Source organism: Pan paniscus, chromosome 15, assembly GCF_029289425.2.
Source record: "Pan paniscus chromosome 15, NHGRI_mPanPan1-v2.0_pri, whole genome shotgun sequence".
NCBI lineage: Eukaryota > Metazoa > Chordata > Mammalia > Primates > Hominidae > Pan > Pan paniscus.
This window is the reverse complement of record NC_073264.2, coordinates 107,683,217-107,702,827: the sequence shown is the minus strand read 5'-3', so window position 1 is coordinate 107,702,827 and position 19,611 is coordinate 107,683,217. Positions and strand designations below refer to the sequence as shown.

The window sequence follows — 19,611 nt, the reverse complement described above, 5'->3', positions numbered from 1 at the left end:
GGAAGGAGGCAGCTGTGCTGAGCTGAGGCAGTGGTACAGCAGTTTTCTTAACTTCGATAGTATCTCATTTTGCATTGAGTTCCGCTTTAATATTAGCCAAGAGTATGGGATAGACGGGTGCTCCTAAGAGATCCTTAACTTGCCCATTTTGATGGGTTTTCCCAAAGACGTGAGAAGCCACTTTTTTCGCAAAGCATCCCAAAGCCATGCCCTGCTCCAGAAACACGTGTATCCATTTCCTGGTCTTTGGTTAACTGACAAACTCTCATCAGCGCACCTGGGCTAATTTCACATCAGGTAGAAATATGTGCTTTAAAGCAAGGCTAACGTTGTAATAGCAATTCCTGCTTAATAACCTTCAGCATCGTTGTTGTGTGCTCCATCAACTAATTACGTTAGTTCAAGGTTCTCAATGGGAGTTTCTAATAAATATAAGGGATGTATAGAAGTTCCCCTAATTAAAACAATTGTGAAGACAACCTCAGTGTTCAACCATATTTCAACCCTTCACCACAAAGGAACTTTCATCCCTCCTGGAAGTTGGGTTCATTTTCAAATTAGTTTTTTTATTTTAATATCTCAAGATTGTTGTATGTGACTATTTTAGCAGAAAGTGAATTATGGGAACTTGAACTAACCAACTGAAAATACATTCAGAACTAATTAAACAAGATGCCAGAATGTGATTGGCTCCAGGCATTTTAAATTCAACAGGTTATGTAACCAGGCTTTAAATTTGCACATCTTCGTGTTACCTTCATGACACAGTCAACTCCCATTATGTAAGAAATGGTGAGTGCATTCCCAAAGGTCTTGCACAGTTATAAAAATAGACTTGATGAGGTGAGGAGTTGTTTGAATTCCCCTCTGAAGAAGCAGCATCAACCCAACAAACCACTCTCTTCCCTCTGTGACTAGAGCTCTGTCACAGGCCACATGGACCTAAATCCTTGATGGAGATTACAGGACTACGTAAATTGGACTGATCGTTTTTATGCTATTAAATTAATAGGTGAGTCTGCACTCCAGCCTGGGCAACAGAATAATCTTGTCTGTAAAATACAAAAGAAAGATAAATTAATAGATACTGACTTTGACATTTCGGATAATAATATTTTCATAAACCGAATTTAATTATACCCACATTGTTACCTACATCTTCACTGAAAAGTTCCTAGTTATGTTGAGTTCCATCAACACTCCACGTGTTCAAATATGGACATCCAAGAGAGTCTAGAGAATAAAACGCAATGAGGGCAGTGAAACTTGCGTATATTCAGCACCTCTTAACTCAGGAGGACTCAATACACCCTGGAACACTCTGCTTTTCTGAATGGCTCACAATGACTCCGGCTCACTCTCCAACCTCCTCAAACATCTGGCCCCTGTTTGCCCTAAGTTCACGCTCTGCTCTTAGTCTATGTTCTGAAGTCTTTGTAGAGGTGAAAATGAGCTGTCAGATGGATCTTCCTTCTCACTGCAACATGGAATTTGCTATTTCACTTAATGACCACTCTTTCCATAATGGTTGATTTCTTTTGGCCTGTTCATTACTGGTGATTTTCAAGGGAATCTCAGTTGAATCTTTACTGTTTTGCATTTTGTCTCCATGACAATGTTGGGAAGTTTTTCCTCTAGCAGCATAACATGATCTAGTGACCTGACACATTTGCAGCAAACAATACCTCCAAATTCAGAAGCTCTTTGGTTTTCTTTCCACGAAATATAATTCTTGCTCTTCTGTGTATGAGCACATCCTAGCATCCCTGTACACACCCACGTAGATGTCTACACGCCTATGAAATATTCCCTGTAAATAAAAAAAAGTATCTCAGTTTCTCTCAATGTTCATAATTCTCCTGAGGGTGAGGAAGGTATTTCTGGGTCTGCTCAAACAAATGGCCCAGAGACCACCTGGCAGGTAGGTAAGGAGCTCACCTCGCTCTGGATATTGAGTCTGTCTGTTTCCCTCTGTCGTCTCATAGAAGGTCAGCCCACTTGTTCAGCTCCTAAGAAGAGAGCCCAGGTTTATCCAGATTATACAACACAACCAGCTTCTGATGACTCTCCTGTTACAACATCCATGGAGATATTTTGTGTATCATATAATTCACCAAACTAATGTGAAATGCCCAAGTTGCAATACTGCACACCCTAGGGTATGTTCTTGCAATTCAGCGGAGGAGAAATTCTTTCAGAGACAGATGGATCTGAATTGGTAAATATGTGGGTACGAATTCTGGGCTTGAGTGTCATTGTCCAGCCATGTTTCACAGGTGTGACCTGTCAGGGAAGAACCAGAGTTCCTTGTTCTCTCAGAGGGTAGACCTCACAGAGGTCCTCTCTGGTTCCCAGGAAAGGTAATTTCACTAATCTTGGTGATGAGACTATCCTCCAGTGCTGATGTACTATAGAGTTTTCATCTGAAGCTGTCACTGCTATCCCCAGTGTACATCTTTTCACACAGAAGTGTTTAGAGGTCAGGCCATATTCTCAGGGTTACACATTGAGAAGGATGGAGATATATTCTACTACCTTCTCCTGACATCTCACACACAATCTCAAATTTCAAAAGATCTCAGAAGGGCAGCTCTCAGGTGCTATTTAAAAATAACCCACTTCCTGGGACAGGTAGCATCCTTCTAACCATGATGGATGTTCTGAACTACAGTACACATTGCATGGATCCAGGTTTGTCTCAATTCACTGTGATTATTACACTCAGCAGCTGTTTCAATGTGTCTGAAGGGGTAAATGACAATTTAGGTGACCTGGGTGTATGGTTGGTGTTATATGAATCTTTAAAGGTAGAACAGTATTAACTGTATTCCAAAATCTGTCTTTGATCCATGATCACACTCGTCTCCCAGACCAGCTCCTTCAGCACATTTCCTACCTGGAAGAAGAGGACTCTGGGTTTGGTGAGGGGAGGCCACAGGAAGAGAACTGAGTTTTCAGAGGGCACAGCCAGCATACACCTCCCAGGGTGAGCCCAAAAGACTGGGGCCTCCCTCATCCCTTTTTACCTATCCATACAAAGGCACCACCCACATGCAAATCCTCACTTAGGCACCTACAGGAAATGACTACACATTTCCTTAAATTCAGGGTCCAGCTCACATGGGAAGTGCTTTCTGAGAGTCCTGGACCTCCTGCACAAGAACATGAAACACCTGTGGTTCTTCCTCCTCCTGGTGGCAGCTCCCAGATGTGAGTGTCTCAGGAATGCGGATATGAAGATATGAGATGCTGCCTCTGATCCCAGGGCTCACTGTGGGTTTCTCTGTTCACCGGGGTCCTGTCCCAGGTGCAGCTACAGCAGTGGGGCACAGAACTGTTGAAGCCTTCGGAGACCCTGTCCCTCACCTGCGCTGTCTATGGTGGGTCCTTCAGTGGTTACTACTGGAGCTGGATCCGCCAGCCCCCAGGGAAGGGGCTGGAGTGGATTGGGGAAATCAATCATAGTGGAAGCACCAACTACAACCCATCTCTCAAGAGTCGAGTCACCATATCAGTAGACACGTCCAAGAACCAGTTCTCCCTGAAGCTGAGCTCTGTGACCGCCGCGGACACGGCCGTGTATTACTGTGCGAGAGACACAGTGATGGGAGGTGAGTGTGAGCCCAGACAAAAACCTCCCTGCAGGGAGGCAGAGGGGGCGGGCGCAGGTGCTGCTCAGGACCAGCAGGTGGCGCGCGAGGCCACAGAGCCCGAGGCCGGGTCAGGAGCAGGTGCCGGGAGGGCGGGGCTTCCTCATCAGCTCAGGGCTCTCCCTCCTCGCCAGCACCTCAGCTGTTTCCAGGACTCTGTCTTTATTATCTGTGGTTCTGCTTCCTCACATCCTTGTGGCAGACAAGAAAGGAGGAAGACAATTTTTCTGTTTACTGTTGAGGTTTCACCAATTACTAGAAACTTTCCTACAAGTTCCTGCGTGACTCATTTTGCCATATATGGATTCTCACCATCTCTTGATTTGTTTCATCAATCGAATTGTGCCCTATTTGAAATTAACTTACTGAAACCTTAAATCCAATGGATCTATACTGGAATTTTAATGATGTAATTAAGGTTAAATGTGATCAAAGTGTGAGACCCTAATGCAATAAACCGTTGTCTTTATAAGAAGAGGAAGAGACACCAGAGACTTCTCACTTTTCACGTGCACACAGAGAAGAGGCCATGTGGAGACGTAGTGCACTAGAAGGTGGCCCTGTGCAAGCCAGGAAGAAGCCATACTAAGAACCAATTTTGCCAGCTCCTTGATCTTCGACATTCAGACTGTAGAATTGTAAGAAAATCAATATTTGTTGTTTAAGCCACCCAATCCTGTTGTCTTCTTACGAAGACCCAAACTTACTAATACCACCTAACTCTGTTAGCTCTGTCTCCTGAAGGGAGAAGCAGCCCCCTGAGGCTGGGCACTGCATCTCTCAGATTTCCACGTGAAGTAGGCAAAAATAGTAGTTCTCATATAAAAATGTGTCATGGCTCTGTTGGCCATTTTTGAGCATGGTCTCTGAAACCAGCCCTGGTGTGTGTGTGTAACAAATGTCTCTTATCTTTTATCTGGACATAACAAATAGACGATAGGTATCAGCTGGATGGAGATTGGCCACTGATCATCTTCTGTTCTCCTTAGTATGTCACAGAAAACCACACCAACATCACCAGCATCACTGTTTTTCTTCTACCACCTCAAACGGACTACAGAAATGATCCCTGCAGTATAGTCTATTTCTTCAGCTTTCGAAATTTGCACTGAATCTCTTCCTAAATGGGGAGCTACATGGGGTCTGAGTTTTGTTCCTTTCTTCCCAGTCTTCCCCAAGTACCAAGGACAGAATAGACTTAAAATAAAATTTGGCCATCAATGCCCCCAAACACCACATCACTTTCTAAAATCCACATCCTGCATCCATCCTTCTCTGGACACCCCTCATCAGGCTACCCAGGAATGGCCAGAAGATGGTATCAGCTTATGGGCTGAGGCCACGAGTTATACACACGTGTGATTTCAGTCACACACACTCTACTGCAGGACCACACCTGTGTTCTGAGGAGCTCAGGCATCTGCTGATCTCAGTAATTCTCTAATAAATCACACACCTCTTATTAATAAAGGTCCAGATGGCCCCATCAGCTGCAGAGCAGTGGAGTAAAGCTCATGGGTGGGTCCATCAGGCAGAAGTCAGACAATGGAAGGGATGGCTGGTCACTTCCATTTTCACTGATGTTCCCAATGAATTTTAATGGAATAAAACAATATTAACTACAAAGAGACAGAAAAGAAGACTGGCTCGTCAAGGTATTTAAGGACAAATAACTTTATTTGGGGGGAAAGTGAAAGACACTTCTAAATGGAAATCCCTAAAGCACATACAGCAGCTGACAGAGTGGCCACTGTGCACATGAGGGCTGAGGAGATGGATGGTAGAGCCCATTCCTGCAAGATGTCCCTGGGTGTGTGATGGTTAGACTCCTCATGCATATGAATATAAGAGCTGGACTCAGGGAGAAAAAAGAGCCATATCCCATAGGAAAGGAAGAAAAAAAAAACAGATGGGCACCCCTGGAGAGACCTCATTAGATTTGGTGTGTTTAAGATGAAAATTTCTTCCAAAAATTGTAATGTTCTAAGCTAAATATGAATCTCTTCAATAAACTGAGAATTAACAGGAGAATGGAGCTAGGACTTGAGAGAGGAAACAAATCATGAGAGAGCAGAAAGCAAATCCACAAAAACTGTCACATGACAGAGGTCAGAAAGGAGCTGATGTAGCTACTTCACTATTCTGCAGACTTATTGACCATGTGGAGAAGGGGCTTGAACAAATGGGGACGTTCTCCAACCTTCTGAATCAGCCTCCTTCTTATGCATGAGTAGAAATCAGTTCTGGGGGTGACCTTCCCAATTTTCCTGTCCATACCTCTTCCCCCAGGGGTAGAGTGTCTTCCCAACCACAATGGTTTCTCACCAGTGTCCTCAGCTTCTCCTCCATTGAACTTACCCTGCAGATTAAGAATTTCTTCTAGATGGAGTTCTTTGGGAATTTTCTGTTTTCTTTAGTTTCTGTTGACTCCACCACACCCCCATAGGATGCAGGTTTTAGTGGATTTCCCCTGGAAATAGTGGAGGTGGATCCAGGCGTTCAACAGTCCTCGCTGTTCTTCCCTTCCTGTCAGCACCACAGGAGAGCAGATAAGGGAGTTGACTGTGGATTTTTCAAATTCCTGGGAAAAGCCTGCAAGGACTAGTAGATTCACACTCTAATACCATTAGCACATGTATCCAAAAAGAAACCTCACTAAATATTTCCAGTTTAGCCTGTTCCTCTCTCAATGCCATCCAGTGGCATCTGCCCTGGGTTCACCAACATGTGGGCCCCAGTCCTCTCTGCTGGCATCTCTCTCCTCACATTTCAGTCTTCTCGTTAGCTCTGTGAAAGCAACTCAGATATGTTAAAAGGTTTTCTTCTTCATTTATTCAGTGTTTCAGGTTTATTGTTAAGGAGGTCAGAATAAGACCATAGTTTTCTCATTTTTCACATTCCTACACTGAGTAGCCACTTTCTATATAAAAGCCAGAAACTAAGGGAACAAATCAAATATCCATGTCCACTACAACTGAACGTTAAACAATTTGACATATGATTATGGACCAAAGTACAATGCAGAATTAGAATCAAGGCATCCTCATTCTCATAAAAGCATGTCTACATTCTCAAATAACTCTGCTGATTGAAAGCTGAAGAATTAAGAGTGCACTTCATAAACTTCCAATTGTATAAACTGCAGAAGGTACAACTATTCTAAAGTAACAGAGCAGATTTGAAATTTGGGAGAAATGGGTGTTGAAAGTAATTGGGTGGTCAGATGAAATTACAGAGAAGTGACAGAAAGATTTAGGGGTTAACTTAATTGTACACAACCTGATTAAAGTTTGCACACATACGTTACCATTTTCCAAATGGTGCAGTGTAGATTTGAATTAATTATTAATTGTAATTAAATAAAGCAGTAACAAAGAAACAAATGAATATGTTGGTTGAGGAGGAGCAAAAAATAGATGGGTATGAACACTCAAAACATCTCAGACTCTTGAAAGTACACATGCTTGAACACTGGTTTTCTCTGTATACTTTAGGTAAAGAGCAGAATACATTAAAAGAAAACAGAGATGTCCTGGCAGGGGTGGAATCCTGCAAACCTCACTAGGCGTGTCCCACACTGCCCTGGAGTTGTCTCAGGGGAGCAGTCTCCTCTAGTGGTCAGAGACACAGGCATGGATAATGGGGCTAATACTGTCCAGCTGTGTGACCTTGAACACATTGTATAAACACTGTTCCGTATGTAATTTATCTTCCTTAAAATGTAACATTGACACTTGCATTAAATGTATTCTACAAATATGTCAAAAAGATGATGACTGCTAAATGATTATCAAGGCACAATCATATAATATAGTGATATTTTCCTGAGTGATAAGATGACTACCAATCTCCCCCAGGGCACTTTGTCTGCTCTGAGCCCTGCCCCTCCTCAGGATTCCCATCCCAGAGCTTGCTATACAGTAGGAGACATGCAAATAGGTTTCTCCCTCTGCTGATGAAAACCAGCCCAGTCCTGACCCCACAGCTCTGGGAGAGAAGCGCCAGCCCTGGGATTCCCAGGGGTTTCTATTTGGTGATCAGGACTAAAGACAGAGGACCCACCATGGAGCTTGGGCTGAGCTGGGTTGTCACTGTTGCTGTTTTAAAAGGTGAACTAGAGAGATTGAGTGTGAGTGGATACCCTTGAGAGAAATGGTGGATTATGTCTGGGAGTTTCTGACCAGGATGTCTACGAGTTTGCGGGTGTCCAGTGAGAGGTACAGCTCGTGGAGTCCGGAGAGGACCCAAGACAACCTGGGGGATCCCTGAGACTCTCCTGTGCAGACTCTGGATTAACCTTCAGTAGCTACTGAATGAGCTCGGTTTCCCAGGCTCCAGGGAAGGGGCTGGAGTGAGTAGTAGATATATAGGATGATGGAAGTCAGATATGTTATGCATAATCTGTGAAGAGCAGATTCACCATCTCCAAAGAAAATGCCAAGAACTCACTGTATTTGCAAATGAACAGTCTGAGAGCAGAGGGCACAGCTGTGTGTTACTGTATGTGAGGCACCAGGTAGGAAGACATCAGTGTGAACACAGACACAGAGTTTCCTGCAATGATAAGGGAGGAGGCTGGGCTAAAAGGGGCACTCAGGACCCACAGAAAACAGGGGCAGCTCTAGGGCAGGTGGTTGTCATGGGCTGCTTTCCTTCAGGGTCTGTGGCCTCCTCTGCATCTACCAGTTCCCCTCGGAGCCTCTCGACATTTGTTTCTGTGGCCACCCCTGACATCTCTGGATTAGAAAAGTTTATTGTAGGAAGAGGAAACATTCTCATTTGTCCCAAAGCAGATGTAAGTAATGGAAGCAAAAAATGCACAGGAGGCCAGGCGGGGCTGTAGATACTGTCACCCCAGAATGTCAATCTCACCACTAGTACTGGAGAGGGATGGGAGTTTGATGGAGCTTCCCTAACAACCCTGTGGTCCAAGATAAGTCCAGCAAGACCATTGGTGCCTCCCAGAGCACAGTTGTCCATCAGGGATGCCCAATGCGTCCCATCAGCAGCCATGCCTCAGTGTCTCCACTGTGCACAGCCACTGTCTGGGAGGAGCTCCCAGGATGGGTGTCTTTGGCACACACCAGGTGGCGGGTGTTAAGAGTGCAGTGCAGCAGCTGGCTGCCTGTTCTATTGGGCTCCCTGATGCTGGAGAGATGGGAGGTGCATTCTCAGGGCCAGCACCCTGTTTGTGAATTTTTATATAAAAACCCTGATTTTACTTCATTTTTGCAGATGACATAGATAACTAAAAACAGAATCTGCAAAGAAATTGTAATTTTCAACTTTACCCCAAATTCATTGTTTCTTAATTCTGTGCAAGATCCAGACATATGATTGCCTTCCTCATGATAATTTATTCTATGTAAAACCGAAATCATTTTTTCTCCTATTCTTTGTTTCTGTTCAAATACAGAGATCTTGAGCAAAGTAAGTTGGGTTCTTTCCACACACTAACCCTGACCTTCCCCAGAGAATGAGCAGAGATTGTCCTCACTCTGAGTCTAAGGGAGGAGCTGTTTCTGCACAACTCAGAGCCTGCAGAGACCCCCCAGGTGCAGCTTCAGTGAGTCAGACATTTCTCCATGTGGGCGACCTCCAGTGCCTGTGACTGCTGCTCAGGCCTAATTGTTGGTTAAGCATTAGGACACTCTTTAGGTGATCACATCTCAAGCCTATTCTGAAAATCACCATGAACAGAGATAGTTCAATGGCCATTCTCCTCACATAAGTTTCTCTTTATTACTTGGTTAAAAGTATGGAGAAAAATGTGAGCCTATATTTGTCTGAATCCAACATCAGAATCCACGGCATTACGCTAGGAGACTCACTAATTGAGCACAAGTGAGCTCGTTATTCTCATAGAAATGTAAGTATTTGGAAATTTCAGCGTGTTCTCCAGAACCTGTGCCTGCCAACAACTGTGTTTCTCGGTGCACTCTTGGCCTGGTGAAGCCTTCACAGACCCTCTCCCTCACCTGTGCCATCTCTGCATTCTCCATCACAACCAGTGTTTCCTTCTGGAGCTGCATCCATCAGCGCCCCCATGGGAGGTACTGGAGTGGATCGGGTGCATAGGTCATGGAGGGAGCACAGATTACTCCCCTCTTCTCAAGAGTCCAGTCACCATCTCCAGATCCATGTCCAAAAAGTAGTTCTTCTTACAGCTGAACTATGTGAGCAACAAACACATAGCCATGTATTTTAGAGCAAAAGACACAGTGAGGAAACCACAGTGTGAACTCATATCCAAGCCTCCCTGTGGGGGTGCATAGGACAGCCAGGGTTACTCAGGACACCAGGGTCCCTTAGGACACCAAGGGGCACTCAAGACCATTGTAGAGGCATGCAGGTAGCTGGGGGCTCTCGGGAACCATGGGGGAAAATCAGGACACCAAAGGGTGCTTGGTACAGCGGGAGGCTCAGGATTATTGTGGGGATTCCGAAAGAGCAAGTTCAAGGCTCAACCTCAGGGCATGTGCAGCTGGTGTGAAAAGGGGCTGGATGAGGCGTTTTGTGTGACCATCATGTTTCACCACCAGACACCCTCCACTACATCTGTTCTAATGCATGTGAGTGTTTGATTAGAAAATGATATTGATATAAATATATAACCATAGCTAGGTGTGTCAAGTTGTCCTCTCCATCTTATATCAGCCTTGTCTGTAAGGACTAATTCCCCATAATTACTTGAGAACCTCATAAATTGTGGTCAACCATGTAGGATTCCTCTCTTTTTCTGCCTTCCTTCCTCCCTCCTTCTCTCTCTCTCACACAGAAACCTATATACAGCCACCCCACAACACACATAAATCTATAACTTTTATTACCTGATATATTGAAAAGTAATCTAAAGTTACATAAAAATCAGTAGTTCACTGTCAATATTGTAGGAGAAGGGAAGGTCTAGGAAGGAGGAATTACAGAACAAGAGGATATTTTGAGGGTAATTGACTTGTTATCTATGTGGATAATGATAATGTCTATGACCATATTTGTAAAATTGAACACTTCATGTGGAGATTATTATTTTTTTATTTAACCCCATGCCATTATTTTGCCGTATTCTAGCATTTCTCTAAAAATACAGAAATGTTCAGCACTCATTCATGTGTATATTCAGGAGTCTGTGACTGTTCATGTATTTTATTTATCTCTGTCTAATTGCTTTGATACCAAATTTTACCTAGTATAATTAGTACTACCTTTAGCACTGATTATAAGCCTCACTCCTCCATCATCTCCTTTTTTGCCACACAAGCTGAATGTAGTTTGGACTCACAGCAGCTTCTTCATTCAATGCCAGTGGGAGTTTCAAACCCTATCAACCCCCCTATAAACTGTCATTAAGAAAGTTTATCAAACTCCACCAGTCACGTGATATTAGTTCGTTTTCACAATGGTATAAAGAACTACCTGAGACGAGGAGTTTACAAAGAAAAGAGGTTTAGTTGACTCACAGTTCTGCATGGCTGGGGAGGCCACAGGAAACTTACAATCATGGTGGAAGGTGAAGGCGAAGCAAGGCACATCCCACAGCGCAGCAGGAGAGAGAGGGGGAAGTGACACGTAGTTTTAAACTATCAACTCTTGTGAGAACTCACTCACTATGATGAGAACAACATGGGAAAACTGCCCTCATGATCCAATAACCTCTCACCTGGTCCCTCCATTGACATGTGGGGATTAGAATTTGAGATGATATTTAGGTGGGGACACAAAACAAATCTATAGCACATGTCCAGCTGTGTCCTGGAGTTGTTTCAGGGATCCAGTGTGTCCTGTTGATAGAAACAGTGATCATCATTCTAACTGGTGTGAGATGGTATCTCATTGTGGTTTAGATTTGCATTTCTCTGATGGCCAGTGATGATGAGAATTTTTTCATGTGTCTTTTGGCTGCATAAATGTCTTCTTTTGAGAAGCATCTGTGAAAAAAAAAAAGAAACAGTGACACCAAGCTCACACCATCCATTGTAGTTGAGAACATGCAAAGCCAAGAGATCTCAACTGAGATTTAGTGTTTATGTCATGTCTGATGAAGTCATAAGCTCAGAGCAAGTGAATATGGAAAAGTGTATTATCTGCACAGTATAGGTGTCTGCTGAGTGCAGGGCAGGTCTCGCAGGAAAATCTAAAATGGCTTGAAAGAAGAGGAAAGGAGACTGGCTCAGGGTTTTTATAATGGTTTAGTGGTGGCGGCAGAGTGAGGCTTCCCACTCACAGATCGGGGTTTATAAGGTTTGAAACTCCCACTGGCATTGAATGAAGAAGCTCCTGTGAGTCCAAACTAGATTCACCTTGTGTTGCAAAAAAGGAGATGATGGAGGAGTGAGCCTTAAGTAATCAACAGGCATGCACCAAAAGATAGAGTGACAACTTATTCTAGGTAGCAAGAATAAAAATAATGAAAAAGAAATAAAATAAGGGTTCAGTATGGATGGACAAGACCCAGATCTACAGAAATGAGATGACTTTAGAAATATAAGGAAATAATAATGAGAAAAAGGAGGAGGGGATGGGGAATTAGGGTCCTGGCCTAATGTCTTGGGTGGAAGCTTCTCACAATCAAGGACTGTCAGCTTATTCTGCAGGTCTTAGGTGAGACGTCTGCTTCAAACCATCAGAAACTCCAGGCAATCAGTGAGGATGCTCAGTTTAACATCTCCTATTTGAGTAGATTTACAGTTGTGTGGAATTCTTAATTGATTCTTTTTTGTTTGTTTTTAGAGGCAGGCTCTCACACTGTTCCACAGCTTAAAGTACAGTTGTGTGATCATAGCTCACTGTAATTGTGAGCTCCGGACTCACGTAATCTTCCTGTATTAGCCTCCTGAGTATCTAGAATTAGAGGGGAACACCACCCCTCACCTGCTTATTCTTTAAAATATTCTTTCATAGAAATAGCATCTCTTTATGTTGCCCAGGTTGGCTTCGATTTCCTGGTCTCATGGGATTTCCCTCACGTTGCTTCTGAAAGTGGTGTGATTATAGGGAAGATCCGCTGCATCTGGCCTGAATTGATTCTTTAGTTGTAAAACCAGAAGCCAGTAATTAACTGCCTGACTGTTTTGTGCAGTGAGTTAGTTAAAAGTTTCTGATAAGATTCCTTCCAATATAATTCAAGAGCAGTATTTTCTGCTGATGTTCCTTTCAGTTTCCCTATTGAAGATCAGAAGACACTGTGGAAAAGATGTAGTAAAAAGGCAGTTTTAACTCTTCATGATTGGAGTGGATATCCCATAGGAATCGCTTTCAGTATTTTGTAACACATGCATGCAATAGGACAAAGATGATCTGTGGGGGTAAACTCTATAAACGTATGGGCCTTTTAGCTACCAAGTCATAGGGTAATAACTGATGGACCCTGAGGAGTGAACCATGATTCCATAGTGCTAGTGGGAGAACCCTTGGCCAAGGGAGTTTACATTTTATTAAAATTGATAATTTTTATGTAACCATGCCATTTTTTAAACATTCCCAGAAGGTTGTGAGTGAGATTGACTCTGTCTTCTGTGAACAATGACAGTGCCCTCCATGGTTAGATAATATTTTAAACTAGATTGAGCTAGAGTGGTTGCTGTATTGAATCACTATATTTTTTTAGCTTCATGTTAGCTTTTTGTGTGTTAGCATTTGCTTTAAAATGATATTAATCAGCCCTCTAGTAGGTAGAAATTCATCTGAGGGTTTCTTCCCTCGTTGTCCATCTCAACAGGATTTCCAGAAGACGTAAGAACCCTCTCTGTTTCTAAAAATATTCCAGGCTGGGCGGTGTGGCTCATGCCTGTAAACCTAGCACTTTGGGAGGCCGAGGTGGGTGGACCCCTCGAGGTTGGGAGTTTGAGACCAGCCTGGTCAGTATGGTGAAAGCTCATCTCTACTAAAAATACAAAAATTCGCCGGGCATGGTGGTGTACACTCGTAATCCCAGCTACTTGAGAGGCTGAGGTGAGAGGATTGCTTGAACCCTGGAGGCGGGGGTTGCAGTGAGCCGAGATTGTGCCACTGCACTTCAGCCTGGGCGACGCAGCGAGACTCCGTCTCAAACAAAACGACACAAAAAATTCCAAAGTTGTGCACCCTCTAAAAGCATATGTACTTAATTCTCATTTTTAATTTATTAAACAGCTCTAATAAGTTCAATGTTTCCTGCCTTCTCAGTTGATTTCATAACACATAGAAGGATATATCCTAAATGAAAGTTTGTGTTCTTAATACAAATTACTAGTTAATAACCTTTACTTTTATTATTGAGGTATTATACATCAATGTTAATCCTCTCAATGGGACTCTTACCTAAAGAATATATAAAATATTTTCCTGATCATGACATAAAGTAGATGTGAACACATTCTTAGCATTCAGCCATGTCTCTTGTCTATTAATATTATAAACCACATGCTAACTTTGATTTTATTGGTAATTGTTCTAATTTCTTTTTTTTCCCACTTCTCTGGTTGTTTTTTTCTTAACTTTAAGTTTTAGGCTACATGTGCACAATGTGCAGGTTTGTTACATATGTATACATGTGCCATGTTGGTGTGCTGCACCCATTAACTCGTCATTTAACATTAGGTATATCTCCTAAAGCCATCCCTTCCCCCTACCCCCACCCCACAACAGGGCCCAGTGTGTGATGTTCCCCTTCCTGTGTCCATGTGTTCTCATTGTTCAATTCCCACCTACGAGTGAGAACATGTGGTGTTTGGTTTTTGACCTTGCGATAGTTTGCTGAGGATGTTGGTTTCCAGCTTCATCCATGTCCCTATAAAGGACATGAACTCATCATTTTTTATGGCTGCATAGGATTCCATGGTGCATATGTGCCACATTTTCTTAATCCAGTGTATCATTGTTGGACATTTAGGTTGGTTCCAAGTCTTTGCTATTGTGAATAGGGAATTGTTCTAATTTCAAACTAGTTAATTTTTATCTTCATGCAGCTAGATTATTATGTGTGGCTATTTATTCAGAGAGTGATAAAGACAACATTAACAATTTTCACTGCAGGCATGTCTAGGCAACTCCCTGTGCACAATGACCCTGGGGCATTGGAGATTCCATGGGGACTCTTCCCTACCTGCCTAGGAGAGTTCTCTGCCTTCTACCTCTAGCATTTTCCTCTTTGAAGAAGTACATCTAACTGTCATTAGAATAGAGACAAAGACAAGTCTTACCTGCTTCCAGCTGACGGGGGATGCTGTTTGGGAAGATCTCTCTTGGAGGCCTGTCTAAGGGACCCCAGGAAAAGGGAGCCATTATCCCAGGCTTCAGCTGCATGACCATTTGGAGTTTGATGGTCTGAAAATGAGAAGAGGCAAATCTGGTTATTAGAAGACATGTATGAAAACCAAACAAAGTGGCAAGGACAGCTTGAAGGAAAATTCCAAGGCTGCTGACATGCCCAGATAACTGCAGCTGTAGTTACGCCTGCTAAGGTTTGGGCGCATGGGGCTTGGCTTTTGTCAGCTCCCTGGGGTTTATTTTCCCAAACAAAGAAACCTCCAGGTTAGGGGCACCCTATTCATTCCCATCACCTGGCATGATTTAAAGGATAATTGCTTAGAATTAAAATATTGATCCAGATCTTTTATATTCCCCATCGCTTTTTGTTTCTTCTGGGCTGTAGCCAGAGATCATTGATTGGCGCTCAGGAATAAGCAGAGTTAGTCTAAAATGCAGGCAAATACTTAAACAACTGAGGAGATTAGAATTTAAAGACCAGTGTATGATATGTTTTGAAATACAATGTTTCTCCTTCCAGTTTTGGTTTTTGTCAGCAGCAAATAATGATAAGACTGAGTTTGCAAAATAAACTTTAGTCTTAAACTTGGCCTGATTATTTGCATAAAGTGCAGCAAGAATATTCATAATAATTCTGTAGGAAAAGCCTGCAAGCACCAGGAGCTTCACAGTCTAACACTATGAGCACGTGCATCCTCACGCAACTCACTGAATATTTCCAAGCCAGCCCGTTCCGATCTTAAATGCCATCCAGTGGCATCTGCCCCAGGTACAGTAATACAGGGGTCCTGCTTCTCTCTGCAGCCGCCTCTCTCCTCAGATTTCAGGTTTTGTTTATTGTTTGTTTTCTCTCTGACATCAACACAGATATGTTGAAGGTTTTCTTTTTTTTATTTGTAGTTGTTCAGCTTTGTTGTTAATGAGGTCAGAATAAGCTCATAGTTTACACATTTTTACATTCCCATGCCGAGTAGCTGCTTTTCTCTATCAAATCCATTAACTGAGAGAACAATCACATTTCGTTACAAGTGAACAGTTAAATAGTTTGGCATATATTTCTGTGCTGGAATCTAATGCAGCTTGAAATCAAGTCATGCCTCACTCATTGAAAAAAACATGGCTAAATTCTCAAAGAACTGTGCTGAGTGAAAGAAACTAAGGAATTGAGAGTAAATTTTACGTGATACATTTGTAGAAATTTTAGAAGATGCCACTATTATAAATTAACATGGAGAAGATTTAAATGTTTCTGAGAATATGCTATTGGGAGTAATGGGGATGTGAGTTAAATTTCAGAGGAATAAGAGAAAGATTTAGGGATTAATTTATTCAAACCTTGATTGAAGTGCTGAGTAAATGGTTGCAAACATAGGTCTACATTTTTCAAATCATTCACCATAAATTTGAATTATTTATTAATTACACTCGAATAAAGCAATAAAGAAACTGATGAGATAATATTTGACTGAATTGCAGCAATAAATAGATCGATATTAACACAAGGAATATAACTGACTTCCAAAAACATACACATGAACCGTGGTTGACTCTGCGTATTTAGGTAAATAACAGAAAGTTGTCATAAGAGATGGGAAATCCTGCAGACTTCACTAGGCATGGGCCATGCTGCCCTGGAGTTGTCTCAGGGGAGCTGCCTCCTCCAGAGGTTAGAGCACAGGCCCAGGTAATAGGACTAAATTTTTAGATGTGTTATCTTAGACACACTGCACAACTGCTGTGTTCTCTATGTAAATTATCTCCTGTAAAATATAACATTGAAGCCTGCATTAAATATATTGTGTAAATATGTAAGAATAAAAGAAAGTTATGAGAGCTAAGTGTTAATCAAGGCACAAGCATATAATATATAACTATATTTTCCTGAATGATGGATTTACTACCAGTCTCCCCCAGGACACTTCATCTGCCCTGAGCCCAGCCTCTCCTCAGATGTCCCACCCCAGAGCTTGCTATATCGTGGGGGACATGCAAATAGGGCCCTCCCTCTACTGATGAAAACCAGCCCAGCCCTGACCCTGCAGCTCTGGGAGAGGAGCCCAGCACTAGAAGTCGGAGGTGTTTCCATTCGGTGATCAGCACTGAACACAGAGGACTCACCATGGAGTTTGGGCGGAGCTGGGTTTTCCTTGTTGCTCTTTTAAGAGGTGATTCATGGAGAAATAGAGAGACTGAGTGTGAGTGAACATGAGTGAGAAAAACTGGATTTGTGTGGCAGTTTCTGATAACGGTGTCCTTCTGTTTGCAGGTGTCCAGTGTCAGGTGCGGCTGGTGGAGTCTGGGGGAGGCGTGGCCCAGCCTGGGAGGTCCTTGAGACTCTCCTGTGCAGCCTCTGGATTCACCTTCAGTAGCTACCACATGAACTGGGTCCGCCAGGCTCCAGGGAAGGGGCTGGAGTGGGTGGCAGTTATACAGTATGATGGAAGTAATAAACACTATGCAGACTCCGTGAAGGGCCGATTCACCATCTCCAAAGACAATTCCAAGAACATGCTGTATCTTCAAATGAACAGCCTGAGAGCTGAGGACACGGCTGTGTATTACTGTGCGAGAGACACAGTGAGGGGAAGCCATTGTGCGCCCAGACACAAACCTCCCTGCAGGAACGCTGGGGGGGAATCAGCTGCAGGGGGCGCTCAGGAGCCACTGGTCAGAGTCAGCCCCGGAGGCAGGTGCAGATGGAGGCGTTTCCTGTCAGGATGTGGGACTTTGTCTTCTTCTGACAGTTCCCCAGGGAACCTCTTAAATTTAGAAAACTATTCCTAACAATGTCTTCTCTATGCATATAAGGACCTTTTCTCCCTGGCACAAAATGCAGATTGACGCTGACACGGATGAAAATTCCTCAACCATGGTCACAACGATCAGAGTCCAGAGTAACCTCAGGGCTTCCCGGTGAGTCTTCTCCAGTCAGACCCAGGACAGGGACCTCCGTGAGATTCCCTGACTGGAACAGTCTTTAGGGATCCTGGTCACAGACAATAGAGAGGCTGAACCAGGGTCAGCGTCATGTAGAACCTCACAGATTTCACGTCTGATCCTTCTCCTGACACGAAAGTATGCAAATCAGTATCAGGAGCGATCTGGTGCTTCTTTTGTTCCTAATCCATTAACTTTCTTTTTTCGTCGTTTTTCTCCTTTTTCCATTTGTTTTTCCTGCTTTTTGCAAAAGGAAGATGTTTTCCCTGTGAGATGTAGGGGATGACATCTCACAGGGAATGGGGGATGGCTGGAACATCCAATATCCTCAGGGCCGACCATCAGTAAGTGCAGGTTGGAAGTCTCAGAAAGAGCTGAAGCTGCTTAATCACCGTGGAGTTTTACCTTCTCCAGTTCTGCTCTGATGGAAACAGGGCAAGCAGGTTATCAATGATAATCTACCTAACATAGAGTCAACCGATTCCAGTTTCAATAACGTCTGTTAAAAATTCACACCACCACATGGATTAGTGTTTTGTCAAATCAATACACAGTATTGTCCAGCTAAGTAGACACAAAGACGGACCGTTGCCCATGGAGACAAACATTAACCTGAGTTGTAGGTTCTTACAGTGTTAAAGGTGTAAAACTGATTATTAAAAATGAGGCTATTTTTCTTTTTGCTGTTGAGTTGTAGAAGTTTCTTTTACATTTGGACATTAAAACTTTTTTAGATATATGGCATATTATCCAATTCTGTAGGTTGTAGTTACTTTGTTGCTTTGCAGAATCTTTTTCATAGTCTATTCCCACTTGTTCAATTCTGCTTTTTTTGTAGGTGTTTTGAATGTAATATCCTGAAAAAGATGCTAATTTTTTGAGGGTTGGGAGTTTTACAATTACAGGTATTTCAGTTAGATATTTGAGGCATTTGGAGTGAATTTTTGTGTTTATTCTAACCTAAAATTCTTAATTCTTTTCATGGGAAAATCCGGTTTTCATACCACCCTCTTTGGAAGACACTACAATGTAGCCATGTCATATTGATGGTTCTCATGCTAAAAATCAGCTCGTCATCAATATGTGGGTTTATGTCTAAGCTCTGTGTAGGTATTTATGCCAGAACTTTCTATGTTTTTAACAAATGTTGAGGCCTGGAAGTGAAATGCCTAAAGCTTTCTTCTTGCCTTGTTACAGATATTGGACCAAAATATTCTAACCTTTTACTATTGAGTGTAATAATAGCTGTGGCCTTTCTTAACGGCTTTTATTATGTTCAAGTTGTTTTCTTGTCTTCCTACTTTGTTCATAGTTTTTATAATGAAACTGATTTTTTTCAAATTCTTTTTCTGTGTCTGATGAAATGTTACTGAGATATTTTTTCTTTAGTTTTTTAATGTGCTGTACCAAATTGGTTGATTTGAGAATGTTGAATCAAGTATGCATCTCAGGAAGAAGTTTGATTTGGTCATGGTGTACGGTCTTCTAAAAAGCTTTGGAGCTCAGTTTACTATTGTTGGGGATTAATTCATGTCTACTAATGATATTGGTCTGTAGTTTTCTTTTATTGTGGTGCCTTTGTCTATTACTGGTAATACTATCATGGTAGCCTCATAGAAAGAGTTTAGAAGGTATATGGCAGACTACCTTTAAAATAGATGTTATCAGTGGAGAAATGGTGATAGTTTTTCTTCACTTTTCTGTTGGGAAGAATTTTATGTTGTTTAAAAGATATTCAGAATGACTTAACCTGGTTTATGAGCTTTCCTTCTATTCC

General features: G+C 42.5%; 1 gene segment (V, D, J or C); it reads left to right on the top strand.

The window, feature by feature from the left end:
- Positions 1 to 16,694: 16,694 nt before the first annotated feature.
- On the top strand, positions 16,695 to 18,545 carry LOC117977989 (immunoglobulin heavy variable 3-30-3-like). The segment is given in 2 exon segments: positions 16,695 to 17,062; positions 17,164 to 18,545. Coding segments are annotated over 2 exon segments (564 nt in total).
- Positions 18,546 to 19,611: the final 1,066 nt, after the last annotated feature.